At 43.8% G+C, this 11,437-nt stretch overlaps 1 protein-coding gene across 1 annotated transcript; it reads right to left on the bottom strand.

Moving 5' to 3' along the window:
• Positions 1-857: 857 nt before the first annotated feature.
• Cabp5 (calcium binding protein 5) lies at positions 858-9,694 on the bottom strand. Its single transcript, XM_013355492.2, has 6 exons — positions 9,632-9,694; positions 6,782-6,812; positions 6,103-6,246; positions 4,841-4,950; positions 3,089-3,236; positions 858-883 (listed from the first exon to the last, which is right to left on the bottom strand). The coding sequence occupies exons 1-6, from the start codon at positions 9,692-9,694 to the stop codon at positions 858-860; spliced, it is 522 nt and encodes a 173-aa protein (XP_013210946.1).
• Between the last annotated feature and the right edge of the window lie 1,743 nt (positions 9,695-11,437).

Raw genomic sequence — 11,437 nt, 5'->3', positions numbered from 1 at the left:
AGATCCATGTATGTTAGGATAAAGTCCATGAACCACCTAAGTAAAGTAGAGACTCGTCTGGAGCAGCCCAGGGCACATCAGCACAGGGGCAGAGGGCTTCTGGGAATGGCATTGCAGTCACCTGGCTGAGCTAGGGATTTGAAGAATCCTGTCTTCTTTCCACCGCTTCACCTCCCTCGAGATATTTTGTAGGGGATTAATTCCCTCCAGGGATCAGCTTGCTCTAAACCTTGATAATCCAGATTAATGATTTAGCTCAGTTCTCCCTGGGTTAGCTCACACTAGAGCAGGGACATGGGTATTTACAGGGAAGCGACAGACTGTGCTTCTGGGAAACTCAACCTTCAAGGCCTCCTCCAAGCTAAGACTTATCAGGTTCCTCATCACATCCTGTGAGGAGTGGGATACTCTCTTGCCAAGAAAAAGAAATGAAGTTGTTGTTAGAGGAGCCAGGCGGAAAGTAGGCTGTGTGTGGAACTTTTTGAAAGATTTTCTTTTCTTCATTCAGACTGTGAAAAAAAGTTCCCCACACCATCTTTTCCAAAGGGAGACACAGAAGGAAAATCTGTGGGAAGCAGAGAATTAGGGAAAGATGTCATGGCCCCTGGAATGTTTGAGTTGCAACTGATCATAGTACAATTCATATTTATGCACACATTCTCCCTTCTACATTTGCTTGTACACATGTCTCTTCCCCCAAGTAGCAAAGCAACTGTTTGCAGCCATCCCCAAGTCCACACCGTGGCAAGTCCACAGCCACCCTACACCCTACACCCAAGGGTTCCTGGGAATCCAGATCTCTACAAGCATTCAACCCATGTTGGCAAGGCAGCATGTGTCTGCAGCTTCTTACCTCTTCAACGAGACATCATCTTCACAAACTCTGAAAAAGAAAATTTCCTGTGAAGTTCCTCTTAGTGAAAGCAACTTGTTTCACATCTTATTCCCTTGAAAATAGGTCCCTCACTGACCCTGGGGCTCACTAATTGTTGTTGTTATTGTTTTAATGTGTATTGCTGTTTTGCCTACGTGCGTGCCTGTGCACCACATGTATACAGTGCCCGGTGAGAACAGAAGATCTCACAGGAACTGGAGTTGGGAACTGCCATAGGTTCTGGGTCCTCTGGAAGAGCAGCTAACACTCAACCACTGAGCCATCTCTCCAGACCTAGCTCACCAGTTCTTTGTTAAGCTGCTGATCAGGGACTGCAGTGAACCTCTGATCACGAACTCTGTCCTCCACCAGTTACAGGCATGTGCTCATGCCTAAATTTTTTCTTACATGGTTGCTAGGTATCCAAACTCAGGACCTTAGGCAAATGTTCTTACCCGTCTCTAACCTTTGTTCTGTCTTTCAGCCCTCCTGATGCCATCTCACAGAAAAGACATAGAGGCTAGTAAGGGATACTGGCCTGATTGTGGTCCAGTGCACAGTGAATGGGATGCCCTGAATGAACAGATTGCCCATTACTTTGTCTAGATGTAATGGCAGATGAATTTGCTGGCTCCACCACATCTTGAGGTCATTTTATTCTTCCCTTGCTTATAGCTGGCCTACAGATCTGTCTGATAGCCTCACCTCCACCTCTTTCCCATTTTCACTGAAGCACAAGGTACATCTGTGACTGGTAAGATTCAGCAGGTACCTAACAAATTTATTTATTTATTTATTTTTAATTTATTTATTTATTAAAGATTTCTGTCTCTTCCTCGCCACCGCCTCCCATTTCCCTCCCCCTCCCCCAATCAAGTCCCCTTCCCTCTTCAGCCCAAAGAGCAATCAGGGTTCCCTGCCCTGTGGGAAGTCCAAGGAACCTCCACCTCCATCCAGGTCTAGTAAGTTGAGCATCCAAACTGCCTAGGCTCCCACAAAGCCAGTACGTGCAGTAGGATCAGAAACCCATTGCCATTGTCTATTTGGGGACTTGTAGAGCAGATGTGGTGCAGCGCCCAATGCGGCTTTTAAATGGCTGAAGAGCTGGATCAGTGCTTGTTACAAAAGCATGAGGACCTTAGTTTGAATCCCTGGTACTCACATTAAAAATTCCAGTGTGCATCTATAGCCACAGGGCTATAGTAGGTGGTAAGAGGAGGACTGCTGGGGTTTGCAAGTTACCAGCCTAGCTTCAGGTTCAGAGAGAGCCTCTGTGTAGAGGGAATACAGTGGAGAGTGACAGAGCTGGACACCCAATGCCCTCCTCTGATCTCTGTGAGTGTGTGTACACACATATATGGTACATTGGCTTCACACACAAACACTAGCAAAAGGAAGGGGTGAGTGGGAGATCCTCAGCTGGCCTGCAGCCTGGAAACAAACACAAGGTAAGTTCCATGGAAAAGAGAAAAACTGTCTAGAAGGCTAAGTCAGGTTTAATGTACTCAGGCAAGGGGAAGGGAAGATTCTTAGCAACTAGTGATTGGCACGTGTCCTTGAGGGATTCAGAAGTCTTAGAAGTGCAACAAGTGGACAGGGCATGTGATACAAAGGAAGAGACGTTGGAGGATGTGCAACAGAAAACACATTTCCCCAGGGCACAACAATTCACAGAAAGGTTGAAGAAGACAGGACTGGGTGAGCTGAAGCAGCATGGACTTGGAGAACAAACTACACATGGCCCCATGCCTGAAGGCAATAACTAGATGCTAAGTACTTTAAACCAGAGAATATCACAATTTCAACTTGATGTAGCCAACCTATGCCTCCTTCAGCTATGAACCCATAGTGTACTAAGTTTATAGTTATTATCAACTTGACACAGTCTAGAGTTGTCTGGGATGAGGAAACCTCAACTGAAGAACTGCCATCATGAGATTCACCTGCACACATATCTGCGGGTATTGTTTGGGGGCCAACTGATGCAACAGGTTCCAGTCCACTGTGGGCAACACCATTCCCTGGGCAGGTGGTTTCTGCATGAGAAAGCTATCTGAGCAAAGACCAGTGAGTGACCTGTTTTATCACAGCAACAGAAATGAAACTAGAACATACCTTCAAGCGCAAACTTGGAGACGTCTAAGGAATAATGATTTGGAGAACACATGGGGGAGGAACAGATGTAGATTCCTGGATTTCTGTCCTGTACATTACCTTCAAAGTCAACAGTGCCATCTCCATTGATGTCAGCCTCCTGTACCACCTCGGAAATCTCCCGAGGTGTGAGCTTCTCCCCCAGCAGCCTCTGCATGGCCTGCTGCAGCTCTGCCAGTGTGATCTCCCCATCTCCATTGGTATCAAACTAAACAGAAACAATGGGGCTAGATCAGCTTCAGTGGTGATACAGCCTCAGAGAAGGTCGGGGTTCCAGGCCGCTCAATAGAGGTCAGGAACCAAGCTAAGTACTAAGGACATGTCGTCAACTGGAATGTTGGCTCCTCGAGGATAGGATAGGACTTCTTTTAAATTTGCATCTACATTATTTTTAACAACTTTGCTGGGATGTAGTTGATATCTAAAGAGCTATGTATGTACAATGCACACAACTGGATGAGTCTAGACATATGCATGGATTCATGGAATCATCACAACTACTGTGACAGATATCCATCACAGTCAGGAGCTTCCTGGTTCTTCTTAGCTTTTGCTTGTTTTCCATGTCTTTAAACAAATTATTACATTTGTTGTTTGTTTGTGTGTGGGCACATGTGTGGGTACATGCATGCCATGGTGCACCTGTGAAGGTCAGAGGATAATTTGCAGGAGTTGTTTCTCTCCTTCCACTATGTGAGTCCTGGGGATTGAACTCAGATCATCAGGTTTGGCAGTGCCTTTACCCACTGAGCTATCTTACTTACCCCATGTTCTTATTCTTATCAATTATCAATATATTTTATAAGTTATCATGACTATTATATTATTATAAATATTTGATAGAATATTTTATTTATTTCTTGACAATTTTATCCATTCATTAAAATTTTTAATTATTACATTTGCAAGAAGATATATAATACAGAAACAATTGTGTTAAACAAAATAAGTCAGATGCATAAAGACAAAAATCAGATGTTCTCTCTCATACAAGCAACACAGATTTAAATTTGAGTATGTATGTATATGCATGTGTATGTCATGATACTAGAATGCAGACAATGAAAGAAGAGGGACTTTTAAGGAAGGAAAAAAGAGGGAAGGAAATAACAGAATACATGTGACATGAAAGTCAAAGAAGGACCGGCCTTGCACACACTAAAGCAGTGTTCTACTGCAAAACCACACTCCCAGTCCCTCGCTGTGGATTCTAGGAAGGTGCTTGCCACTGAGCCATGCCCCAGCCCCTCACTGTGGAATTCTAGGTAGGGGTTCTATCACTGAGTCACATTCCCAGTCCTCACTGGGGGATTCTAGGCAGTGTTCTACTACTGAGCTGTGCCACTAGATCCTGGAGACCTTGTCTGTTTTTTGTTATGTTCAGTTAGACTTGCCTCCCTTCCACAAACATCTTCCTGTCCTCTGTAATAGAAGTTTCCTTCCCCAGAATAGCTCTGCCCTTCTGGAAACAACAAACCCATAGATTCTTCCTTCCTGTTGCAGAAACTAAGATTAGAGGCTCCAGAATTTGCCTTGGGAAACATGGGATATTGGATATAATTTGCAATCCTTGATCCTTGGGTTCTTCATATGTATGATGGGAATAAGTGTGTGCTTATTCCTAATATTGTATATAAGGGTTATATAAGATAAATACATATTGCCAAGCGTTTGGAATATATGATTCTCCTTACCTTTGTATCTAATCTCAACTAGTTGATTTTGGTGGGCACTGCCCATGGTATGGACTAATAAAACTATCCCCTTGAGGTCTCCCACACCCCTCTCAGCATTATGGAGTTATTAACTCACCTCCTTGAAAGCATCTCTCATCTCCTGAACACCAATCATCCCTGCCGTCTCTGCAAGCAGTTTGGGGGTCATCAGCTCCACAAAGTCTTCAAAGTCTACACGGCCACCAACTGAGGAAGAGAGAGCTTGGTTAGCCAGGATTCCATAGGCTCTGAGCTTCTATCCCTGCACTTTCCCATTTAAGTCAGAATAGGTCAGCTGCCATCTTCCTGCATGCTAAGGGTTTTCTTTGAGTCTCTTCTATTATGACATGGAATTCAATCTTGTTAACTCACATCCATGCCTAGGAGTCAGGGTAATTCTGGATTCAATCACAGAATCAACTTAGGTTTCCATTTAATGATGCATGGCTGAACAGTGCTACTCAATAACACTGGATCCAAGTCCAGGTGTGTATTCAACATCCATCAAGCTACTCTACTGATAAGAACTTACTGATATGGTAAGAGCTCACTGGGGAATATGACTTTTCCCACAGTGGCATACTTTCTACAACATGATGAATAAGTAAGCCATGATTATGTCTCTACTTGATTGACAAGGAAACTAAAAACCAGGAATATTCCAGAAATATCCCATTGTTCACAATGTTCACAAGGAGTAAATAATAAAAGGTAGACTTAAGGGGCAGGGAGATGGCTTATCAGGAAAAAAGTATTTGCTGTCCAGTTTGATGACATTGAGTTTGATCCCCAGGACTCACATGGTGAAAGGAGAGTACTGACTCCAGCAAATCATCCTCTGACTACCACACAGATGCCGTAGCATTCACATGCACCCCCTCTTCCACCAACACACAAAATATACAAAAGCAATTTGAAAGTTTTAAGTGGGAAGCTGGGCAGGCTCAGCTATTAAGAGCACAGTCTGTTTCTACAGAGGACCTGAGTTTATTTTTCAGAACCCATATGTTCATGACTGTGTGTAACTCCAGTTCCAGGGAATCTGATGCCCTCTTCTGGCTTCTGCAGGTGCCAGGCACATACTTGGTGCACAATCGTAAATACAGGCAAAACATTCATACACATGATGTTTTAAATCTTTAACATTTTTAGTGATAAAATGTGCAACTAGTATCTAGATCCATCTTTAAAATCCTCTTTCCAACCACTTCAAATGCAGCACAGTCAAAAAGATGCTTTCTGGCAGGCAGCTCTTTCCCCTTAACAACCTTCCTATTTAAAGGGCTACCTTCAACCTGAACACCTTTCTCACTCCCACCCTGTCCCAACTCTGGGCATGTCCCCAACCCCTGCCCTCACGGTTCATGCGGATTTGTTGGCCCAGCTCAGTCAACTCCATCTCTGTAGGCATGTAACCCATCGTCCTCATGAGATTGCCCAAATCCTTGTAAGAGATGAACCCATCTCGGTCCTTGTCAAATTCAAGAAATGCTTCCCGGAGTTCTAAAAAGGAAAGGAGAAGAGCTAGTTGTAGAGCAACCTGAAACAGTCAGTAGAGAAGACTGGTATCTCTTGAAATTATCAATAAGACACAACTAGAGATTAAATGTATTCTATGAAGAAACTATTCTTCAAATACAGAATACAGTTTCTTCGTAGAATACATTTAATGAACTGAATGACTCATTTTTGAAAAAGCAGGGATTTGTAAAATGTGCTAGTGAGATAACCCCTGAGAGCACTGAAGTCTTCAGAGTCTTAAGTGAAGTTACAAGGGATCTCAAAACAACCAAAGGAAAAAAATAGCAACGTTTTTTAAATCACTCTAAAACTTATCATTTCTGAGTTTCAAATGAGGCAGACACACCCCATCGATACTCGGGAAGCAGATCCTAAACTGGCACAGAATGAGCTGTGCAAACTACATTTAACAGGGAGAGGGAGGAAAGGAATGTTCACATGAAAGAATTTACACAAAAATGCAGGGGAGGGCAGATGTGGGTGGCTAACATGGAAGGGCATTTGAGCAAGGAGTTACCATCAATCTCATCCTGTCCCAGTGGCCTCTCCTGAAAGGAGCACAAGAATGAGCGATTAGAGGAGTCCCACTTCCCCAGACAAGCCCATTGTTGTATCAAGCTTTCTGGTCCTTCACACTCTTCCACTAACTTTCTTCTTCCTCCTTCCATCTCCACCTCCCATCCCCAGCTCTTGTCTGACCACCCTTTTCTCCCCTCCCCTCCCCTTTCCTGTCTCCTATCCTTGCATCTTAATCTCTGACTGTCTGTCCTAAACATAAGAGAGTTGGAACCTCTTCTCTAGGCAAAGAAAATATGTCTCATCTACTGTGTTCAGAGGGATGTCTGTGTCAAGCTCTTTCATTGTATTTAAACCTCAGAACCATGTCAGTGAGGTAAACTCAAATATTCTCATCTCACCCATAAGAAGCTGAAAAACAGAGAGATTAATGAGCCTACCAAAGGTCACACAGTTCATATGTAGAATATCCCCCTCCAGGGGAGAGATAAATCAATTAATCCTGTTTTCCTTTTATTTATTTGCCTATTTAATCATTTTGAAATGCAAGCATTTTCCAAGTACTTGTGAGGTATCAGAGGACAACTTGAGGCAGTTAGTTCTTTCCTTTCTTTATCCTGGGGATAGAACTCAGGTCTTTGGACTTAGCAACAGGTGCCTTGACCTGCTGCTGGCCCTCACTGGCCCTTATTGAACTATTCTATTCTATTATGTATGTATGTATGTATGTATGTATGTATGTATGTATGTATGTATGTATGTATTTAGACAGTCTCATGTAGCCCAGACTAGTAGCCAAAAATGACTCTGAACTTCGGATCCTCATGCCTTCATCTCCCAGGCACTGAGGTTACAGGAACTTCCTACCACACCCCCTTTTTATGGATCTGGGAATTGAACCCAGGGCCTCATATGTGCAAGATAAACTCTATCAGCTAAGATACATACTCAGCCACTTCATCCTTTTAAGAAATGAGTTTTTGTTAACAAAGAAACAGGTTTGCGCTGTGATGCTGTCACACATCTGCGTCGCTGACCTTTGCTGTCTTTGGCACCGCCACCCCCTCTAGCACATGTTCCTCTCTCCCCAGTCCCATTTGTCCCCTGAAGTAACACCCTCTTCTGCTTTTATGACACACATACTCCTTTGAGATCACTCAGAGGTCAGACACAGGTCTCCTAGCTCCCATGCCCAACTCTTTCTGCTACATCCCACTGACTCCAGCACCTTCATCCTCATTCCCAGTAAGCATCCCCTTGTGTGAAACCAGAGTTCAGAGTGCTTCATGAATATTCGGTGTCAGTCTTACATCTGAGAATGGCTGGTCATTGTTCTCTTCCCACAAGTACACCTGAGGGTAAGCTTGATTAGCAGGCATAGTGCCTGGGAATTTACTCTTTATCAGCCTTATAATTGGAGACTTCCTCACTTTGTATTCTTCTTTTCTTCCCATGCAAGCTCTTACCTTCCCTCAGCTCTCTTCCCTCTCCCTTCCCCTATCTTCCCTTCACTTCCTTTCTCCTGTCTCTCTTCCCTGTCCTGCCTTGCCCCACACCTTGACCCACATCCCCTCCCCTTCTCTTCCCTTCCATTTTCTCCCCTCCCTTTCTACCTTCTTTCTTTTCTTCCCCTTTCTGATGATTTTAAAGGCTTACAATGAAGAGCATGTTCCTAAGAATCAAACAGGACTAAATACGCAGAGCACTGGACTGAGCTCCCAAAGTGCAGTCAAAGAGAGGGAGGGGCAATAAAATGAGCAAAGGGGTCAAGACCATGATGGGGATACCCACTGAAACAGCTTACCTGAGCTAATGGAAGCTCACCGACTCTGGTCTGACAGTGGGGCAACCGGCATAGGACTGAACTAGACCTTCTGAATATGGGTGACAATTGTATGGCTGGGGTAGACTGTGGGGCCACTGGCAGTGAGACCAGGATTTATCCCTACTTTTTGTACTAGTTTTTGGAATCCATTCTCTTTGTGGGGGATACCTTACTCAGCCTGATATAGTGGGGAAGGCCTTGGTCCTGCCTCAAAGCAATGTGTTAGACTTTATTGACTTCCCATGGAGCCTTACCCTTTCTGTGGAGTGGATAGGGGTGGGGAGAGGGGAAGGTGGAGGGAGCCAGAAGAGGGAGAAAATGGGAACTGGGATTGGTATGTAAAATGAGAAAAGGTAGTTTTTAAAATAAATAAATAAATTTTAAAAATTAAATAAATTTTAAGTAAATAAATAGGTAGATCCATAAATTGTGCCACTTATTAACTGTATAGACTTAAAGTAAAATACTTCATGATTTAAAGGTCTCAATTTGCTCCCTAGTAAAACAGGAATGAAATCATACCCAACCTCATGTGTTATTCTGAGGACTGAATGCCACCAAGCCTTTTTCACAGGACTAGGCACACAGCAAGACTCAATAAGCAGGAGCTATTTTTAATACCATCATCAGCATCATCAACACCATCACTATACCCATCGTCATCAGAAGCAGCAGCACCACCACCATCACTATCACCACTGTCATCCTCATCATCACTACAATCACCATCAACATTGTCATCACCAGCAGCAGCAGCAGCAGCAGCAGCAGCAGCAGCACCATTATCACCACTGTATGATTTATAAAACAATGATGTTATCAAGAACGGCTCCATCCAAATCCCTTTTACATTCCTCTCACTCCACCATCCTGGTTTGCTCCTGACTTCTGATTGCTGATCCTTGTGTCTATACGGTGCTACTTGAACTCAGTTTACGCTCTCTCTACCTGCTCCCTTTGTTGCTCAGCATTTGCACACTAGTTTTTCCCATGCCCCATATTCCCTTGCTCTTACTGCCACCTCACCCGCTGCTTCTCAGCAATGCCTTTCCTCAAGAAGATGCAGGCAGGGCCCATGGGAAACTGCATGGGGGCAGGTAGAGTTCACCAAGCTCTGATGTCAAGATGGCCCCTCCTTCCTCCTCCCCTGCAGCAGGCAGCCCAGTTCCTGATTGCTTCAATCCTTTGCCAATTCTTCTTGCCCTTCTTGGACTCTCCTCAGTCCCTGTGACAGATCTGTGACAGCTCGTGGGGAATCTCTAATCAGACAGTGGAGGGATAGGAGCTCTTCCTACCTCCCCATCTGGCTGGAGTGAGATGGGAGGGGAGAGCCAGTGTGGGCTTCTGAAACTCTTTTATCCCCAGAATGGAATTAGATAGTACATTTTGAAATGGGGATTAAAGTGAAGCCTCTACTCATTTGCTGTTCCAACAAGCATTTTGAACATTCATCTAAGCCTGACCTTTGGTGAGTGAAAGTTAGAAAGGATGGATGTGGTATTTCATAAGTCAGTCATGTGCTCAAAGGAGCAAGATGCAAGAACCCTTGATACTAGGTCATATAGGCCTTAAGGGAACATGTTGTTGCTGTGCTAAATAGGTTGAAAAACTGCCTTCTAAATATTTAGTGCTACAGTTGACTTTGACTAGAAAAGCCTCCTCTGCAGTAGGCAATTGGTAATGCCAGTCAAAGTGCTGAGAATAAATGTCTGCTGAGTGCCCAGCCCCAACTGGGACATTGCTACCAACCCCTTCCTGAAGGTTCAGGAAACATTGAGCAGTGGGAATGAAAGAAAGTAAGCACCAAAGGATGTGGCAAAGTACTGTGAAATATTGTCTTCTGGATGCAGCATGTTCATTGCACTCATGCACGTACTGCACCTATGGTTACTTGCACAAGATCAAGTCAACAAAATCAGTTAGCAGTAGATTTTCAGAGAGAGAGAGAGAGAGAGAGAGAGAGAGAAAGAGAGAGAGAGAGAGAGATGTTGAGAGGTGTCAGGCAGTGTGGATACACTCAATAAATATTGTATATGTATATGAAATTGCCAAAGAATATATAAAAATAAAAAGAAACCACTTGATATGAGGTGTTGTATGATCTCCTAAGGAGACATGAATACATGTCTATTCTCCCCAAGATAGGGCACAAGCAGCCAAGCAAAGAAAAGATTCCACCAAGCCTGACTCGGTGAACCAATGAGTTTATTGGGGTTGCCTACAGGGATATGAATGGTGAATTATCACCCAGATGCAGCTGCATCACCAAAAAATCCATCTCAGCATGGATAATGATTTATGAATGCCACATACTGAAAAATCCCTACACAACTTGCATACACTTCCACTAAAGAGTACTATATGGTGGTTTGAAAGAAAATGGCTCACAAAGGGAATGGCACTATTAGGAGTTGTGGCCGTGTTTGAGTAGGTATGGTCTTATTGCAGGACGTGTATCACTGTGGAGGCAGGCTTTGAGGTCTCACATATGCTCAAGTCATGTCCAAAGTGATTGACCATCTCCTGTTGCCTGCAAGATGTTGGATTCTCAGCTACTTCTCCAGCACCATGTCTGTCAGCATGCTACCATGTCCCACCATGATGATAATGGACTGAACCTCTAAATTGTAAGCAAGCCAATGCAATTAAATGTTTCCTTTATAAGAGTTGTCATGGTCATAGTGTCTCTTCACCGAAATAGAAACCCTGACTAACACAAAAGTTGGTACCAGGGACTAGGGTATTACTGTGGTAGAACTGTTTTTGTTTGGAGGAATTTGTACTTTGGGTTAGGAAAGCAGTAGGATGGATTAAGTGCTGCTTAGTGGGCCA

The sequence above is a fragment of the Microtus ochrogaster genome, unplaced genomic scaffold (assembly GCF_000317375.1).
Source record: "Microtus ochrogaster isolate Prairie Vole_2 unplaced genomic scaffold, MicOch1.0 UNK139, whole genome shotgun sequence".
Classification (NCBI taxonomy): domain Eukaryota; kingdom Metazoa; phylum Chordata; class Mammalia; order Rodentia; family Cricetidae; genus Microtus; species Microtus ochrogaster.
The sequence above is the reverse complement of the archived record's forward strand: the minus strand, read 5'-3'. Positions and strand labels throughout refer to the sequence as shown.